General features: G+C 37.7%; 2 protein-coding genes across 2 annotated transcripts; both read left to right on the plus strand.

The window, feature by feature from the left end:
- Positions 1–355: 355 nt before the first annotated feature.
- LOC114527678 (cartilage matrix protein-like) lies at positions 356–16,602 on the plus strand. The gene is made up of 5 exons (XM_028549384.1): positions 356–443; positions 7,900–8,026; positions 12,753–13,051; positions 13,398–13,704; positions 16,292–16,602. The coding sequence occupies exons 2-5, from the start codon at positions 7,942–7,944 to the stop codon at positions 16,600–16,602; spliced, it is 1,002 nt and encodes a 333-aa protein (XP_028405185.1). The 5' UTR covers positions 356–443; positions 7,900–7,941.
- Positions 16,598–19,180, plus strand: LOC114527471 (matrilin-2-like). Its single transcript, XM_028549124.1, has 4 exons — positions 16,598–16,754; positions 17,349–17,655; positions 18,079–18,392; positions 18,544–19,180. Exons 1-4 carry the CDS (start codon positions 16,602–16,604, stop codon positions 18,853–18,855), a joined length of 1,086 nt encoding a protein of 361 aa, XP_028404925.1. The 5' UTR covers positions 16,598–16,601; the 3' UTR covers positions 18,856–19,180.
- The last annotated feature ends 1,227 nt before the right edge of the window (positions 19,181–20,407 follow it).

The raw sequence follows: 20,407 nt of genomic DNA on the forward strand, positions 1-20,407 counted from the left end.
AGGTGACAAGCTAAGGTATACCGTATAGCTTTTAGCTCTTCTTGTGTATCACGATGAAAGAGTTTTCTGATATTTTCAACGGGCTAGGAGAAAAAAAAAACAGGAGTTGTGATTTGTTTTGAAATCTGTATAGGCAAGGTCTCTATGCTAATTGATACCTCTTCTTTATTGAAGGATCTCTCAGGAACTTTGTTATTGAAAACGAGGAGCCCTCTGCTGCGCGCTTAAAATCTATTCCTTTCAATCCTTTGTGCTTTCTTATCTTGCCTGAATTCTTCTCATGCAATCAGAAAACGTCCTGAAAACGATTTGGACCCTCACAGTCAAAATATAAGATTCTGTTCTCGTTTTTTAGATCATACAATTATCCTAAACATAAACTCGAGGAGTATACTCTTCGAAGAATATTCTGGTCTTTCGCAAGGCATTTTCACAATCAATACGTAGGTGAGTTGACTTTCATATACTGTATTTAGAATTGACTTTATATATTAAATATTGGCTTTTGGTGAAAGTACTGAATAGTCCTAAAGCTAAGGTGATATAAAAATCGAGCATTTTGAGGTCTCACGATCCATGTGTGTGATTTCGTGAGAAATGTTGAGAAAGGTCAGAACTACCTGGTGTTTGAGAGAGGCTTGAAGTGGTAATTGAGCTAAAATTTGCCTCGAATATCAGTTGATTTGCGCTGCTGTTGAGAAATTCCAATTTTGGAACAGCAGATGGCTTTAAAGTATGTGATATTCGTTGTGACTGTTGAGCTTAAGTCTTTAGCATTCTGCAGTATTGCGATGTGATATTAATAACTGTTAAAAATACCGGGATATAATGAGTCGACGTCACGATGTAATGAAAGGCTGTTTATTTGTGATCGATTTGCATGTGAAGATTTGACGCAGATTACAACGTTGAAAAATTGGCTCGTCACCAGACAATCTCATTCCTCATTAACTTTATTTCCATGCTGCTAAGCTAGCGAAAAATTTACTGCGAATGTTTGCGGAACAAAATCACCGATAAAATGAAAGTTTGACTTCGAAAACGAAGCAATATATACCGCGATATATTTGTAGATAAATAAGGCACAGAAACAGTTGGAACCGCATTATATTTTTTTTTCAGTTGAACTATTCGCTTCAGTTTGCCATGAAACTGATTCATCTTTTACCGAAAAATTTAAATAATTTCAGTTTTAAATTTCGCTGACCAAGGCTGACGTTCGAAAATCTTGGCAGAGACTAACTTGTGGTAGTTAAAAAATTTTAAGCTATAGTATCTCCTCATTATTTTAGTTCCGTTCGCGTGTTCACATCTCGTGGACGGGCAGAGCATTTTTTCCCTTTGCACTTTTAGCCATTCGAATAATTTGGCAGGCTACATGATAGTTTTTTTTCTTGCCAAACACTCGTGAATGGTCTTAATCCACTTCTAATTATCTCATTTATGCACTTCGTGTATGAAAATCAATTTCCGTTCGCGTGAAGCGATGTGGCTGATAATCAAAACTGTTTCTCTTGTCAATCCTCAACTGGTATATCATGCACGCTATCAACTCTACTTTCTTGCATTCCTTTGGCCAACAATTCACTTTTTTCTAACGCTCTACAACGGCTATACTATGAGTTACGATTAGTTGTAGTCTTCCTAATGTTTGTTTATCATTTGCCATCAGTTTGCTTGTGAATTTAGTTGTGATTCTGGCTTGGAACGACCGTTCCAAAAACGCGTATTTATCAAAAACTGAACGTTGTCGTTGCACCGAAAGTGAAAGATGTCAAGTGTAAACAAGCCTATAGCCATCGCGACACTAACACTTTAAAAGCGAGCCGGAATTCATTAGGGTATCTTCTTCCTTTCTTAGTTGTAATATATGATAGTTACAGTTTTCATTTTTTGTTTCTACCGGAATCTTATGACAATTTTACATAACTTTGATTCTTTCAACTTGTAAAGAAGCTTCCTTTCCAATAAGTTCTCGTATAATTATTAAACATCTCCGTTTCTTTGCCAAAATGTTATTTTCCCATGCACGTTGTATTCAGTTGGGAATTTGTAGCATATTTTCGTTTTTAAATATCATTCTGGGATTATCCTTGATTGAAGTTTGAGAGAGCCCGTACGTGGTTAGGAATTCATGATACGGCTTTTTTCAATGAAAAAATTTTTGCTGAATGAGCTTTTTATTCATGACGTCACAACGTCTCATATGTGACTCAATATATTGTCTGGATGCATGTCAACTAGCGCTTTAGTCTAAATAAGAAAGACTCGTTGTAAAAACATCTTTGATCTTTCCCGTCAATGGTAAATGCATGCATTTAATGTCTCAACCGCTCTCCACTATAATTTATGTCACCGCAGAAATAAACAGCTAGTTTTTTATAGCCCACAACTCACGTTTTACATGTGCCAATGCATACCATAACATAGCGAAAATAGTTACAAATATATGCTTATAACTTAATTACTCAAAAACATTAACACCGGAAAATGAGACTTATAGATCCACGCACGCAACGCCTCGTTTGAAAAAGTTCCGTTTTTAAATTACAAGCGTTCAACAAGCTAGGAATCCTTACGCCAAAACTCGCACGTTGGAGAATTCGAAGTATGCAAAAAATTCCCCAAATTTGGGACCCTCATTAGGATTCTATTGTGACGGAATTGAAAGCAACAAGCCGGCGATTTTTCTAGCCTCCACTTATGAATTGTTGTATACAGTATATACACTAATACAGCGTCGGCTTTTCAAGACGTGCTTGCAAACATGCATCACAAAACAATGCTAAAGAGATTGTGAAATTGTAATTCACATTAAAATGAAAAATCCTACCGAAATTCCGGGCGAAAAGGAAGGAACCGTCCAGTAGAATATTATGTTTATATATATAGACTCATAATCTCCCATCCTATTTACTTTGTACTTTGTATTTAGTTATTAATCGCCCATTATTTCTGGGAAGGGCTAATGTGTTTACGATATAAATTCAGTGCAAGTATGCGTTTGATGTTTGTCTAATACTTGATGACTGAATGTCTAGAATTTTGAAAGTCTGCACTGTTTTAATCAGTTCTACTGATATTAGAAGTAGGCGATGAGCATATGATACAATGTGCTTTTAAAATCTTCTGTGTGAAATGGATCAGATTGAGACCTGCAATATATGGTTCAATTAATTACGGTTGACGGTTCTATGTCAGCCTCGCTACTATAGATGACATTTGATGAAGCAATTATAGCTTATATACGTGGCTTTTTAAAAAACCTGCATGTGCATAAAACAACTGAATTAAGCCTGGTGATTGATCGATCAAAAGTGGTTCAAGCATTCGAGGACAATAATGTTCCTCCTGTCTTGTTATCATGTTCCTGTTCTACGAAAGATTATTTCGATATTCCTAAAACTCAATTTAGCTCTAATCGACGTCTGTCATTCACTGTGGCAAAGGGTAACGTCACATTTTTGTAAAAAACGCGTTTGACAAAACAAATCAGCTTTATATAGATATGAAGCCAGTATGGCTACGATGGCTTAATAGCAAATTACTATATGAAACCTAATATCAATTTAAGCACCCGAAGTCTTATTTTGAAGCTCAAATTTTTGGATTTCACCGCACAAGATCTCGTTCTTCAGAGCATGTTTTTCTTATATTATCTATAAGCAAACACATGTTTTAGCTCGCTTCTTTCGGCACTGGCATACAGTCAAGTATGGAGAAGCCCAGGCTAGCGTAATTAGGAACACTTGCTCTTGCATACATCCAAAAATAGTTGCTGTCTGGTCGCGGCCATCTGCATCCATTTAACCTTGTCTAAGCAGAGCAGCTTCGTGGTCTTATGCAAACAAACTAAGGCAGTATATGACAAAAACTAAAACAATCGAAATTCGGACGGTCTGTTAGAAAATGCTGGAAAAAATTATGAATGCTCAAAGATGAGGTCATAAGCGCATGCATGCAGATGTCTATCGTGTCAGAATCGAGGTAGATCACCATATAGGGTAATTCCTAATCAACAGTTTCAAGGTCCATCTTTGCTTTGTCCATAATTATACGACACGCATGAAAACTCAAGCGCACACTGGAGCTCAGTATGCTCAGATAAGATCCAATGAACCTAAATTGACCTGATATAAAACAGTGTCTTCTAAATTCTCACAGCCTGAAGCACCGTTTGCACTACGAATGGTAACCCGCAGTTTCGACCTGGGGTGGCTCAGTCTATAAATTTCTCTACCGAACCAAGGTTATATTTTTCTCAATGTCAACACGTTCAAAATTATTAACCTGGGGTATTTTTAAGCCGAGATAAACCAATGCATGAATGGGGGCAATCAGTAATACATTGTAAAAACTGTCTTGGTTTCTTTATCTCAATTATTTTGCGTAATCCAAACCGGTCTTGTTTGTCTTTAAAAGATTTCTTTTACAAAATTACAAGTGTTTACGAAGCTATCGTCTGTCCTAATGGTATGTTAAATATTTGCCGTGTTTACACAACAAAACGAGCATCCTACAAACGCTTTTTGTTCTGACTCATGGGCTGTGGTTTCCTGCCTGTAATTAATCAAAAAGATTAACCGCGTTTCTGACGGTCGCAAAGGAAGGGTCGGCGTTAGACTTTAAGACAAACTATTGTCTAATTATAAAGTTTACACACACGAAGGATGACGCATCTTCCCAAATTACTGCATGCTGAAGGGCAAGTCGTGCTCGACCTTGCAGTCTAAACAACAATAACAAGCAAAACAAAGAAATCAGTATTGGCTTTAACGTCCAGTAAAGTTTGCCTCTTTGGAGGAAACCTAAACTAAACTAACTTTATTTATACTGGGTGGCTCTATCAGTTCTAAATTGTTCTTCCTAGAGGTCCAATAAGGATCATCTCTTATTGATCCAGTGTTACTACAGGAGGAAACCTAAACTAAACTAACTCTATTTATACTGGATAACTCTATCAGTTCTAAACTGTTCTTCCTAGAGGTCCAGTAAGTATCATCTCTTATTAATCCAGTGTTATTGCAGGAGGAAACCTAAACTAAACTAACTTTATTTATACTGGGTGGCTCTATCAGTTCTAAACTGTTCTTCCTAGAGGTCCTGTAGATTCATCCCAGCGGATGTAATGTTATCGCAAGAAGGAAACCTAAATTGATTAACAAAATTTATTCATATTGGATACGGTATATTACTATCGTTTTAATCATCTTCCTATGGGACAAATCTGAATTATCTCCTCGTATGAGCCAAAAATACTTCCATCGCGTGCTTGAGAACTAGACACTTTTACGGCTTTACACCTTTTACAATGCGATAATGACTTTTTAATAAAGGAAGCCAGAAAATTACCAACGGGATACCACATTTTTACACAGGATACTAGAGCAATAGTTACACTTCATATAATGTACTAGAATCCAAGAATGGAAATAATTCTAGAAATAGATACGGTTGATTAGAAGCTTTTGTTTCGTATCTTTCTCTATATTTTGTTCAAATCCAAACGCACGAAAGACACTCTGAGTATGAAAGTTGGTCCGTGAAACTATGCATGCAAAATGATTAGATGTTAAATTATACAAGGCTGTTTCTTTTAAGTGTTTACAACGATAGGTGAATATGAACACGTAACTGATTCATGATTTGTTGCATTTTAATTTGGGTTCATCTCGTTCTGCACATGGGGAAGTACACGCGTTGGACATACTTAATTAAGTCTCATTGTTCTTCAAACTTTGTTCGTAAATCCCCTATAGTTATTGGCACAAATGACTTGTTTATATACAACTAAATTTAGTAATGTATCGACTGACATTATTGCCCAGACCCGGGCGAAATTCCTCGGATAAAATTTTCAAGTCTTGAAAGCTGGTCGTTTCGTCATCAAACCGAATTCACTTGGCGTACGATACGCAATTTCAAATTGCTCTTGCAATATTATGCTTTCTGGTGTGTTTTGATATTGTGGTTGGAATTCGTCAATAACGTGGGACCCTCTCTTTTGTTTAGGAATAGCGCATTTGGCAGCGTGTAAATTGTTCAAAATACGGGCGTATCATGTGGTGTCGACATCTGTCCATCGCTGGCACGCCTTGATCAAATATTACGCTTATTGAGCACTCGTAAATTCGATTAACAAGCTAAGGTGTTTAGTCATAGGCGCCCCGTTGCTTCGCCGTTTGCATAAAAATCCGCGATGTTTGCGACAAGTCCCATTTCTGAGTGTCGTAAGTTGCTCTAAGGACAAGCAAAGGCGTGCTCCCGTCTGCGTTCAAGAGAGAATATTGCTGTCAAACAAGAAATATTTCAGGACCAAGTAAGGACTAGATAGACGTCAACGAGTTGTGTTTTTTTTAAGACAAGTTGATTGAACTATTCAGCGCTATTATTCAGCTTGAAACATAGTTTAATTTAATAAAAGACACAGGCCTTTATAAAGACATTTCCTAGCGGTAATTCAAAACATTGCAGGAACAATCAACGCTAAATTCTACGATTCCCGAAAAGATATCAATAATTTATAAGGGGAAATGGACTAAATGGTATTGGTCATGATTCATGAGGAAATAGGGCATAAACCCAGGAAATTTTCGAGTGAATTTTTCCTTCGAAAGTGTACTGAACGAATGCAGATTATATTATTAGCTGGCAGGTTGACAAATAAAATGTGTCTGGCAACAAACGGAATACTAAAGTAGGCCGTTCTGAACACATTCCAAAGTTAATACTTGTGTTAAGAAGAGTCTGACAGCATATATAGTTCCTTCAACCGTTCCAATATATAGCAGTACATAATCGGAAAAAAAACTCAGTATACTATCATCTGACATAAACTAGAAGTAAGATATGAAGTATTTGCGTCCGTTCATATTTGTTAAATGCATGAAATACCCTCATGTGATTCCTGGAGCTTTTGGCGCAATTTATTTTATTGTCTTTTTTTCTGTTTCTCAGTAGCTACAACCCCGCCTTTTATTAACGGGATTTCACTTCTTATATCCTATTACTTTTAGTTACTCTGAGAGAATTATATTTTACTACAGGCATATACATATGACTTAGATTATGTGATGGTATTTTTAAACCAGGACTTCCATTCAATTTTTTTTATAAACCTAAAACGTCAATGACATTCGGGAGTTCACGTATATATTCATCCAACCCTGAAGTTTAATTTTGGAAACATTTGTGAGAGGAATTTGCATAAATGTATGCACTTTAAAACCTTTAATGCTAAGCCTGAGATTTCGACCATTTATAGGCAATGAATGTAAGATTTCTCAACAGTGAACATTATCTAACAATGAACTTAAGTAGCACGTTTCAGCAAAAGTACTTTTTGAAGGGTTGTTAATGAAAATAAGATATAAAATCCAGGTTTATTAAATATTTGAGTTAAGATATGCCATTTAATATCGCCGGTAAATGTTTTCATTTCAGTCAATCAAACAAACCTCGATTCGCGTTGTTCGAATTAGTGGAGTGGTTTACATAACTGAGTCATGACAGCGTTTCCTCGATACTTTCAACGTCAAATAACTTGCGAGCATGGTTTCCATAGAGTTCAAGGCGCGGTTCGGTGCATTCTGAAGGGGCTTTTTGAAGTGCGTATTATGGCAAATCGCGACCTAATATATTCACTTGGCTGACGCATAAGGATAGCAATACACTTATCTTAATTGGCTTCCGTTAGTACAAAGGTCTCCTTCCGACCAAATTTGTCTTCATTCGTTTATAAATCAAATCGAGGAACATGAGCTCCGATCATAAGGAACTACTATCCTAGATATAGGAGGCATTCAATTTTCGGTACGAATGTCAAACATGAAGCAATATTTGTGCATTCAAGTCTATCGTTTCGTTGCTAATATATTACCTTGTTTTTCTTCTCATTAGCAGCCACAAAGTTAAATACGCAGAAAGAGAGGTTTTATCGTAATGGCGCGTACCAATTACATCGTTTTTGCTCTGTCCATATGGCTGAGTGTGGATCTATTCCAAGAGGCGCATGCTATGACACAAGGTAAGCTAAAGTCAGAATTAGCGTGTCCATGATTGCTCGTAATATAAATGATTGCTGTTTGTTTTCATTTTAAGCCAGTAATGCACCAGTGCAGGTTATAGTACTATTCTGCAGTATGCTTTCTCGCGTTCAGGGTTAAGGACCCGTCTGAGCTGAGTTGAAAAGCCGAACACAAACACTGCATTTGAACGCTAGCTTAATGATTCGCTTGTCATATTAAATTGTAATTTCCAAGTAGCTTTTTCAGACAAATCCACGGTTATATTGCATACTATTCCAGTAGGATTAAAGTACATTATATATATCTGTGACGTCGAGTTCGTAATTAGTGGTATTATTGCCAAAGAATTAGAGAAATAAAGTCTAGAATATTACGTATACGTGATTCAGAACAGAACACATGCATAAGCACCGTGCCACAAGTAGAATAGAAACGCGCATTACGGGCTATCTAGAAAACAATGCGACAGGAGTAACTTATGCAATGGAAGAGGGAACACGATCTTGCTATGTATATCAAATCTTGCAACGGTTATTTTTGAATCAAAGCGAATTTAAACAAAGTTAAAAAAGGCACCGGAAAACTAAAATAATATTGACAATAATATTTCGTTGTAGTTCCCATAGTAATATTAACTGTTGTCTGCATACTTTTGAAGTCAGGAAAAAGTCTTTACCCTTGATATGTGCGGCATCCTATATACTTTCTTCGCTAAGAGCGACTCTTTCGGAAAAGTGCGCTCGCGCTATTCCGCAAGCATTTGGTCGCTGTTTACCGGCCGCAGTACCCATGCAGTATCATTTAAATCAACGACCCTCTCAATCCTTGAAATCAAGTTGAGAAATCAAACAGAAGCCACTCTGTTTTTTGCCGTCGTAATCAAAGTTTTCGCGTGCTTGAAAATCGTAAATGATATTCCTTCAAATTTTATGTAACCTAATAATCTATTAAGAATGATAGCTTTTATCTACGTCTAATACGCCTGATTGCATGCACGGACGACTGAAACATGCCCAAGTTCAATATACTTCAACAAAAACGCGGTAGCTTCGCGTCTGGAAAGGCGGAAAGTACAAATTACTAAACATGCTTACGTACACGGAATATACATAAAGTCATAAACCACACGACGAATTGTGGCATACCAAAAATATATTGCTTCCTGTGATAAATGCATGGAAAGCCTCGCGGGCTTTAAGATTGCCACTTTTCCCCTAAAAATCGTGTGAATTTCCTGCCCATTTTAAGCAAGAGACAGTACGTGCTGCCTGGTCAGTATAATCCAATTGCGCCTATTTGAAGCTGCATGTGGGAATTTGTTGATCTTCTTGTAAACGCGGCAAGGCGCTTATCATCCAATATGCATGAATATAGCCGTTATTCCAGATTTTGAGAGAATGCCAACAGATTTTAAAAACAGTTTTTTAGCTAAGCATAGACGTTTTTTTTCTTCCTCTAAATACAAGAATCTTTTTGTTGGTCGCAAATTCGACAACAAACTTAGTTCTCATGCTTTGGATCGGCAAATCTTAAAATCACAACTATGCCGGAATAGTTACTTAAAGAGAGCTCTCAGCTTTTCAAAGCCAATGTCCAATCAAGGAACATTGTACACTATCATTGTACACCGTTGACGTCTTTGTAAAACCGCGTCCCTCGTTGTAAGACGGGAGTTGAATCGATCATTATTCGTAATGACAGTGTGTCTGGCAGCGAGCTTGTCATTTTGAAGAAACGGTTGCTAAAAAATCGCCGGTTTTTTGCGACGAAAATTGCTATGCGATATTTCAAGCAAAGACTGTCTTTGTTTATGCGTTTTGACGTTTTTCAACGTCAAAATAAGGTGCATAATATTGTTGGATATTGTTATGCAATCTAGTGGTCGATAACACAAGACAGTTATGATGATAATAACAGGGTTCTCGTTTTTAAGCATCTTTGAAGGCAAGGAATCCTGACGTCTGCATAAACATCCCGCGCTTTTGAATTGGTTCAAGTTGATCTTGTGTACGCATTATTTCTGAAGCCTTCAGGCTATATGATAAAAGACATCGGGAAACTTCTGCAATTACGTATGTACCGTCACAGAACGTGCCCTTACTGTACGAGTATGCGCATTTGACCATGGCTATAGCCGCTTGCCTTCAACAGCGCTAAAAATCACTGCCAACGCTTGTAATTGGTTAAACCGATGCGTGGACTTTGATTGGTTAATGTTTCCTTGATAACTGTACGCAGAATATTTCAAATCTTCCCGAATTTCTATTACTACGATAAAGAATACACACTGCAAATTATGTTGTTCCATTTTGCTCGTTGTTCAACGGGTAAAATATATAATTGATTTCAAGACTTCCTCGCGTACAATCCCGTATAAAAAAGCTGATCGCAGGATGCTTAATTCTTCTCAATGATAACAACTCAATTTATACCCTTGAATTCTTGAAATGCCATAGGGTAACTATGCTGCGTCAATTGTTTTAGGGTAACTTTTAACAACCGTAGTAGCGTTTTAATTGCTCCAAACATTCATTCGTGAAATGCTTCGTCCTCATAACGATAACTCCTTTATTTTTATCTAAATTCTTAAAATACCGGATTTAAACTGCGTAGTTTTGATTGTCTGAACGAATTTCAGCTATCTTAACAACCACTCTCTGCATGCATTGATATTGCCGTTGGAGAAAACCTTATAAAATAGCTTTACCATCGCATTTGTTGTCGCCTTTCATCTATTGTCACTTGGTGGGCGTGAAAAGTCCTATTTGACGGTGTCGTAAGAACGACAACAGTGTCGAGATGACTTACTGGTGCGGCGACCACAAGTTATCCATGACGCAATATGCAAAGACACGTTTTGCAGCTTATTAATCTCCGCCATTATCAAAAATCGGGGTGAAATCATTATGACATATATTTCCTCGACAATGGACACGCATCGTGGTGAATTATACCCTTTTTTCATAGGAAATTTATATACAACATCGTCATGGAGAACTTCAGAATTGAAATTGAATGGAAAGACCGAATCATCTCAGCATCAGAGATGAAGTACTTCATTAACTGAAGAGTTCTTGACTGAGTATCTCCTTCATATATTAAAACTACAGATGAGGTGCATGCATACTTTCTCTTTGAGCTGTCATTAAAACTAAGGTGTGATTTCATTAATAGGCTTTTCTTTCGAAATAAGTTTTATTTTTAGCGATAACGGAACTGCTTCGAACCTTAGAAATATTGAACTCGTTTCCCTCATGAATTGCAGAGACAGCCTGCAAAGAATTGAGCAATATCTCAAGGTTTTTATTATTCGTACACTTTCAACAGTTTGGCAAAGGCAAAGTTTTTAACAATCTCCTTTTTATTTAGCCAGTATGATTTGGTTTAGAGATGCGAGTTTTCCTAAGCAACATAGACTACTAATGCTTTTTGAATCAGTTTCTCTCATGTTACTTTCCGTTCACAAAGTTTCCATTAGCATCGCGTGCATATGTGATTGTGAGAGATATTCAGATATCTGTTTGTAGAAGCGAGACAAAGGTTTCCTCTTAAGGAAACTTAATACAGGACAATTTAAAGGTCTAGTGAATTTGTGATAAAACGCTGGGTTCCATGCAACGGACGTGTATGCATTAACGCACGAACATGCATCTTTACGATCGTATTTAAACTTTTGAGGCGTTTTGGTCGAACTTTCAAGACTCTTCTTACACATTTCCGTGATGCGAAACTGATTTCCCGGCTTGCTGAATATTACCCATAATTATCTTATATAGATTCTCTGTTTTATATAAAAAAGTTTACATCGGCATCGACATCAGTGAATAAATCATTATCCTTGCTTTATTTGTCACGGGAAATAACTCAATATAAAAGTTCAAAAACTATTTTTAAAACCTGATGATCAGACACGATGTAAGTCCCTCAAGATACTGAAACAGGCATTTTTGAACGAAAAGATTTAATGTTCCGCCCTTTCGTATTTAAGTAGATATGTTTGTTGTGCAAATGTTATAATTATTTCCGTTAATTTTACTAATAGGTTTTAGTCTAATTGTAGTTTATTACTTTTTATCGTAATTAATGTAGTGCAATGTGATTGTTCATGATCAGATAGTGCCTTTTGATAAAGCTGTGATGATAGAGTTGGTCTGTGTCGCCCTCGCAACTTTAACGCACTTTCAATTGAAAGCTCTCTTAGTAGCTAGATCTAGCTTGTATTGTAGCTTAACGTACAACTTTTATGGCAATCGATATAGTTTAAAGCGACGTAAAAAGTTTCTGCTGATTTGCACTTTCAAATTTACCTCTGAAAACTTAGGAATTTGACTAATCTGTGTATTGTAACTCTCAGGGTTTTTTTGTAAAACTTTTGGGGCTTTAAAAACCACGACCAGACGACAATTTAAAAAAGTAAAGAAGAAAACATATTCCGAATAAGCAGGACATCTTGAGAGTCAAAATATGAATCAAGCAAGACACAGGTCGAAACTGTAAATTTTCGACTTTATTTCAAAGTCATCTTCAGAGAGAATCTCAATTGATTGTACATTTGTGGGGCTTTCTCGGCTATAAATGCCATCTCATTTCTAAGGAACACTGTAGCGAATCCTAAAGATTTCCTTGTGCAGAACATCCACTGCATTTACAGAAACTTTGGCAGAATACACAGAGCTTTTGTTTACTTCATTTGACAGTGTATTTTGTTTCTCCTTTCATTTGTAGTTTGCGAAGAACAGCCGAGGGACTTGTTTCTTGTTGTGGATGACTCCGCAAGCATAGGAGGAAGGGATATTAAAAAAGTTCGAAAGTTTCTCACAAAGCTTGTGTCTTCTGTTCACGTCAGCCGCGATATGACACGAATTGGTTTCTTGCAATTCAGCGACGAAAAAAACACAGCGATAAGATTCAATCTCGACAATAAGTTCGACGCTGAGACGATCCGTGAAAGATTCGTGAACATGGAGTACTATGGCGGTCCAAGAACAAGAACTGACCTTGCTTTAAAGATTGTCGTGGACGAGGTGAGAACAGTCGTCGTTTTTTGACTGCATGCATAGGGCTGGTGTACTTCGTGTAAATGAGTTATTGCATGAATGGCTATAAGTATAAGGTTCATTCTGGGCTTCTAGGAAGAAGCCCTTACTGGGCCTCTAGGAAGAACAGTTTAGAACTGATAGAGCTATCCAGTATAAATAAAGTTAGTTTATTTTAGGTTTCCTCCTGTAGTAACACTGGATCAATAAGAGATGATCCTTACTGGACCTCTAGGAAGAACAGTTTAGAACTGATAGAGTTATCTAGTATAAATAAAGTTAGTTTAGTGTAGGGTTGCTCCTGTAGTAACAATCTTAAAACATCATATTTCAGGTTTTCACAAAAACAGGAGGTGATCGTCCCGACGTTCCAGATATCACGATTGTCGTCACTGACGGGAAATCTCGTGACCCCGACCTCACCGCTCTGCAGGCAAAGCGCTTGAAAGATAAGGGAGTTCGTGTAATTGCGATTGGCGCCGGGGAAGATGTTCAAAAAGTCGAACATGATATGAAAGATGAATTACAGACTATCGCCTCGAGCCCTGATGATGTGAAAATGGTGGACTTTGCAAACCTTGAGAGTATAGCAGTCGATATTGTGAATAAAGTTTGTACACCAATTACGACGACGAGACCACGTAAGTAAAACAAATCATTGCATTCATCTTGTTATTTATTCAGAATGACTTTCGTGTTCAAATTCATGCCCCACCCCACCCTTCCTAAAACGAAGTCGTTGAAATCGTTTTCGTATCTGAAAGTAAGCGTCAATCAAATTTCAATGCAACAGTAGGTTGAGGGGGGGGAGGGGTAGTAGGAGTTGAATACAACCACATGAAACGTACTACTGTCTGTTTTTCAAAATATGGCATAGTTTTGTACTGCACAAAGCCGAACCATTTGTTTTGGATTGTAGCCAATGTTAATACTGGGTATGTCCAATTTAAAGCTAGTTCATTAGTGCTTGGCAGACAGTTTGGCTTTGCCGATGATAGCTGATGAGTTTAATGGGAGAAAAAATCTCCACCATGCGAGTGACTCTTGTCAAATCAATAGCTCGCGACCGGCGCGTCACATTAAAATTCCTGCTAATTTTGGCCTAGTTTAGAACACTTTAAATGAATGAAGGCCCTTCATTTACATATGCTCACACCTAGAAACACGATATGAAATTTTGTCGTGAGAAATTGAAAATCATACGACTATATAGCTTGATGAAGTTTACATATATTGAAAGAGCGGTAAATGCAAGGTGTTTATATTGACAACACTAGCAAATGTTTACACTGGAATTCATTTTTTATTTCCTACGAAGGTCACTTGTATATAGACATTGTGTCGGCCATTGTTTCTGTCCAATATTCACGCTTCCATGAGCGCTTTACTTGGTAAAAACCGAAATTACGGCGAGGATTTCCTAACCTTTTTTGGCCAGCCAGCCACTGTCTCATCGTAAAATACTTAAAGTCCTTTTTGCCTTGTAAATTTCATACGGTCTCGTAAGTATTTTGAAGAACACTGACCTTTGAGGAATTCGGCGATGAGTTTTCGATAAATTGTTCACATTGATGAAGCTCTGTCGAAATGCATTAATTTGTCGTAACAAATTTCACAACATCAAGAACTATTCGTAACATGAAATCAGTGTCAAAATGAATTTCCTCATGTATAAAGAAAGCCTAAAATTCATCAAATTTCTGACCAGAATCGTTTACAAAAACGCTATTTCAATTCGCTTTTCTGTATCAAAACATGTTTCAGGTGGTCTGGAAGTTTAAACAAATATCACAGGAAGTGAAAACTGTTTACATCGCGCGAGATTGTATTATGGCGCAAACAGATGAGTACATCCTAGGCAGGACAGTCAATCTTACAAAAACATTCATTTAAAGCTATGTTGGACAAGTGGAACAAACTAAAGCATGCTTTATAAGCGTTCAACAGCCTATCTATGGACCAAACATAGCAATAAAGTAAACATATATGATTATGAGGCGGGGAACAAATCAGTTTCAATACGAACTGGTCTAATATTATCATGGGAAACTTTTTTGTTTACATTTTCAACTTGCACTTTTACTTTGAGGTAACCGGCATTCTGCCAGTTTTATTATATCTGCGTGTCTGTCCACGTGATAGAGTTCCCTTTCAAACTAGAATCATTCCCACAATGCACAAGTATCGCGCAGTGGGTGGGCGCGATATGCTGATACTCACGCACGCCATAAATGCTAGCAGGTTGTTGGGCGATGATCTTGACAAGTACAGTTCTAGACTTGTGTACCAAACATGGGCGACATACACCCATGGGTATTGGCAGTTGTACATATTTTACAATGAAAAAAATTTCTAGACCGTTTAGGAAGTGCCCTTAAAATGCTTGCGGGCCAAGGTTATTGCCAGTTTGTGGGAAAAAAAACACGTCATGCAATGTCGAAACAAAATCTCCTAAAGGTAATACGAAATTTAACCTGAGGTCCGTTCTGTTTTTCCCCCAAAACATAATTGCTACACACTAGACAGTAATATTACCACTGATACAGAATTACTCATATCAGTTTATATTAATTATCACAGACAGAATCTGATAAAGGAACTTTAGGTGGAAGATAACACTGATAGGATCGATTTAATTGGCTATTATCTATTTATCCATTTAGGCACCATTATCAATTCATCTCAATTAATTCTTTCTCGCGACAGACATGCAAATCTGTAATTTGATAAAGTACATGCATTTATTGTTTTATATTAAGACACGGCTGAAACACTATCAGTATACTAAGAATGTTTAGTAACCTTTATTTTATAAGTAAAATACAGGGCTACTCGTTGCTGAATGAACATGCTGATTTCAAACTGCTTTCACATAAGATCAAGAATGACGATAAGCTAAATTATCTCATTTTTGTCAGTCTATTCCGGAAGAAACATTCTGTTGTAGCCACATAGGAGATACTTCTTGGTTTTGAATGATTATATTGTGATACCCTTACAGGTTTAGGAAAAACGAACTTGTCATAAGAATTCCTATAAGACAATACTGCCACATTCTGCTCTAAGCATTGTCTTGTAAATATTGGGGTTTTGAAGCTTTATATACACAAGCATAGCTATCCGTATATCATTGGCTGGGTTCTATACCTGGTCTGACAATGAAATTTAAAGTTGCGAGTACGGAAAAGTCCGGCACTGAACTAATGCACTTGGTCTATTTCATTTTAGCGACTACGCGGCCAACCACAGAGTTGAAACCACAGACAGAGAAGCCAGCGACGAGGATTCGTGCCCTGGCACCCAGTCTACCCAGTCTAACGACCGAGCATCTGACAACAGAAGTGAGCACAACAGCAACAGAAGTGAGCACAACCTCACCGCCGCTCGGCTGCTCTGGGAGCGAGGGAAAAGACATTCTTTTCGTGGTCGATGGTTCGGTTAACTTCCAACTTTCTTACGATCTCTCCCACAAATATTTCAGAAAAGTCAAGGGGTTTATCAAGTCGGTTATGAACGATGATAGATTCAGGTTGGTGTGATGCAATACACTGAAAAAGGCTCCGCAAAAATGGAAATAGATTTCATGAACCCAAAGGAGTATAGGGAGATTAAAGTACGATTGGGGACCATTGTTCAACAGAGGGGATACAAACGGTTCACCGGGGATGCGTTGGTCGCAGCTAATCATAAGGTTGGTATCTTAAGCTTTGTTTGTCCAAAATATAAGACAAGAATGAATGATATAAACTCCGATTAACATTAACATGTTGAGGTGATTCTCCTATGAATTGTGATATAGCTGTTAGCACACTCATGTAAACTCTCGCATGCTAACTCTCATCAACTCTCATTCTCGTTTGATCAGGACATGATAGTTGAGAAAACACTCATGTGATAAAACTCTCGCTTGGTAACTTTCATTAAACTCTCATTCTCGTTTGATCAGGACATGATAGTTAAGAAAACACTCATGTAAACTCTCGCTTGCTAACTCTCATCAACTCTCATTCTCGTTTGATCAGGACATGATAGTTGAGAAAACACTCATGTAAACTCTCGCGTGCTAACTCTCATCAACTCTCATTCTCGTTTGATCAGGACATGATAGTTGAGAAAACACTCATATAACCTCTCGGCTTGCTAACTCTCATCAACTCTGTTCCAGTCTGTCAAGAACGTGAAAGTTTATATATAATTATTATAATATAAAAACGTTGGATACTTGCTAAGTCTAATCACTCCTTGTTTAAGCAAAATCTCAAGTTGTATTTACTTCTAATCATAGTTCTACGAGCTTGATGCAGTGAGACAGCGAGAACGCAATCCAAATGTGATCGTTCTCATCACGCGAGGAATACCAAACGACAAAGAGGATACTCGTAGTGCAGCTAGACTGTTAGGATTAAGACAAGTCCAACTCATTACTGTTGGAGTTCGTTCAACACCATCATCAAAATTTCTTGCATCGTTCTTGGAAGAGATAACCGAGAAGAGCAACGTCATTCTTTCAAAGTACAGAGGCCTAAAGAAACAGCGTTTTCAAGCAATAGAAACGATCTGTTCAGAATTCGAAAAACCTGTTAAACCTGGCAGTAAGTATCTTTTAAAAAGAGAACAATAAGTGATGATCCTTAGTTTAGTTTTAACTTTAAGTTTCCTCCTGTAGTAACACTGGATCAATAAGAGATGATCCTTACTGGACCTCCAGGAAGAACAGTTTAGAACTGATAGAGCTATCTAGTATAAATAAAGTTAGTTTAGCTTAGATTTCCTCCTGTAGTAACACTGGATCAATAAGAGATGATCCTTACTGGACCTCCAGGAAGAACATTTTAGAACTGATAGAGCTATCCAGTATAAATAAAGTTAGTTTAGTTTAGATTTCCTCCTGTAGTAACACTGGATCAATAAGAGATGATCCTTACTTGACCTTTAGAAGGAACAGCTTGATAAAGGTAGTCAATACGACAGCTATTTTTATTTGCAATAACATCGAAATCTTTCGAAAATTCAAGGGGCCCTAAGTCCATCTCTGTGCCGTCGTGATCCACAAGATATCTACTTCGTAATCGACGGATCAGCGAGCATCAAAACCCCCAACTTCGCCAAAGTCCAGATCTTTTTGATGGATTTCATCTCACTACTAAGAGTGGAGTCGTCCAACATTCACACTGGACTCATGCAGTACAGCGAGGAACGTCTCACTTCGGTGGTCTGGGACTTAGGTGCGTACACGGAGTTCGAGACGATCATAAATATTCGTAACATGAATTACCAAGCTGGGACGCGCACAGCAACTGGCGATGCGCTGACTCGTGTTAACAACGAGGTGAGTGGCTTATTATCAATTTAAACACAAATTCAAGCCATAACTATAACCTAATCTATCTTTAATGCTACCAATTATCCCAATTTGAACCTTTCATGGCGAGAACCTTTCATTTCAACGCCTAATGCGTGCATATTTTTGATAAACACAGGTTTTCACGGGACTTTACGGCGATCGTCCGTACATCCCCGATATGTTGATCATATTCACCGACGGCAATGCCCACGACTTGAGAATAGCCCGCAGACAGGCTGCGTTTTTGAAGGAAAAAGGCATTTTCATCATTACCATTGGGGCTGGAACCGAGCGATCAATCCAAAAATTCAAACAGGAATTAATCGACATGGCCTCTGGACCTGAATATGCGTTTACTGTTGATTTTGAACAGCTCGAATTCTTCGCCGAAAAAGCGTTCCCGCTCGTCTGCCGACTCTTAGGATTAATGAGAAAAAAGCGCCTTTGAAATCGGCATGGAAACTGAGAGTAGATTGGCAAAAAAATAACCAGAAATATACTCACTTAAAGGTAAAATACACACAAAACCGTTACAGAAGAAAGGAGGCCGTAAGATCACGCCAAGAATATAGTAGAATACCATAAATAACTCAATGTAGAGTTTAAGAGTCGAGAGGATAGTGTACGGGTTCTAGGAACCCATACAAAAAAACATATTTATTAATCCGAAGAACTTTAGGCTTGTTTAGAAGCAAAGGCAACATACACAATCTTGTTGTGAAAATATTTATAATAATACAGTGTGATTGTAACATAATAAATCAGTGAAAATACGAGTGTGTTATAGGTTCAATTTTTTACCACGTATAGTTTGCCTTCCGTCTTCTTCATGAACTTGAACTTGGAGCTGCATGGGTTAGATTCTAAAAATGTTTACCAGGGCATCTTAACGTTTGTCGACAGGAAATTTACATCGGCACATACGACCCTCGCGATCTTTTGGCCTAAGCACTGGGTTGGTCGGATTCCTGTGAAATTAAATTACTCTTCGCATGTGCATGATATCTTGTTGATCTCGATCGCGTGAGCTTCGTTCTAGTTTGATTGGAACACGAGAGTTGATAGCTAGTGACTATTTTAGGCATGACAAATGCGGGAACTACTTGCCTGAACTAACAACCTGGCGACATATGCCACCTCAGCAGGTCTCGCTTGTGTTTAGATAGTTTTTGTGAGGAATTCATCGGCTTAATTGCGAGACAAGTTCCTCTCGTGCGCGGTGGATAATCATTCGCGTTAAGTTAATCGTCTCTTGAGCTATTTAGCTCAGCAAAGTATAAAAAGCCACGATTTCACTGAGACCACTTCGCAGGCTTGCAGAAATTTTTTTCATCTAATCAAAAACATATTGTGTGTTGATACACGATCTCACAGTCATGCACAGCGAGCCTTCGATTGCCGTTTTCGTCGATTAGAAGCGATATAGGCAACTGTCTTTTTCCCAAGTTTGATTTTAAAAAATATCAGTTGATGCACTCTCGCCTGAATGACTCGTATCTTGTTTTCCCCGTTGCGAAAACATGGTTATTCATCCATGTACTCGGGACAATCTTTTCCCAATCCGAAGTGGTGGAACAACAAGATTACTAGCATGACCTTGGAAAGATGAAAAAGAACTAGAGTCGAATATTAAAGCCTGTCATCTTCCACTTTTTCTAGTTATGTGATAGCCGTTAATCGTAGCCCTAGAACGTCATCATGTTCTTTAAAAGTACTTCAGATGTTTAATTATGTTTCAAAATAAATCTCTCAATCCAGAGTGTTGAAAGAGGTATCCAAAATTGGTCAGAGTAAAGAAGGATACACATTGGTCAGACGGCATAAGTCAGTATTAAACGTTTGCAGTCGATGGTAGCTCAATCTATCGAAGAATAGCTTCCCAAAAACACAATTGTACGGAGAGGAAACAGAAGCTGCTTTAAAAGTGGGTTGTTTTAAAGGTGGGTAACGGGTTTCTTTGTTATGCCACGCATAAAACTCTAACTTCAGCTTAAAATAAT

Source organism: Dendronephthya gigantea, unplaced genomic scaffold (genome assembly GCF_004324835.1).
Source record: "Dendronephthya gigantea isolate DGI-Jeju-01 unplaced genomic scaffold, DenGig_1.0 000045F, whole genome shotgun sequence".
In the NCBI taxonomy this organism is placed as follows: domain Eukaryota; kingdom Metazoa; phylum Cnidaria; class Anthozoa; order Malacalcyonacea; family Nephtheidae; genus Dendronephthya; species Dendronephthya gigantea.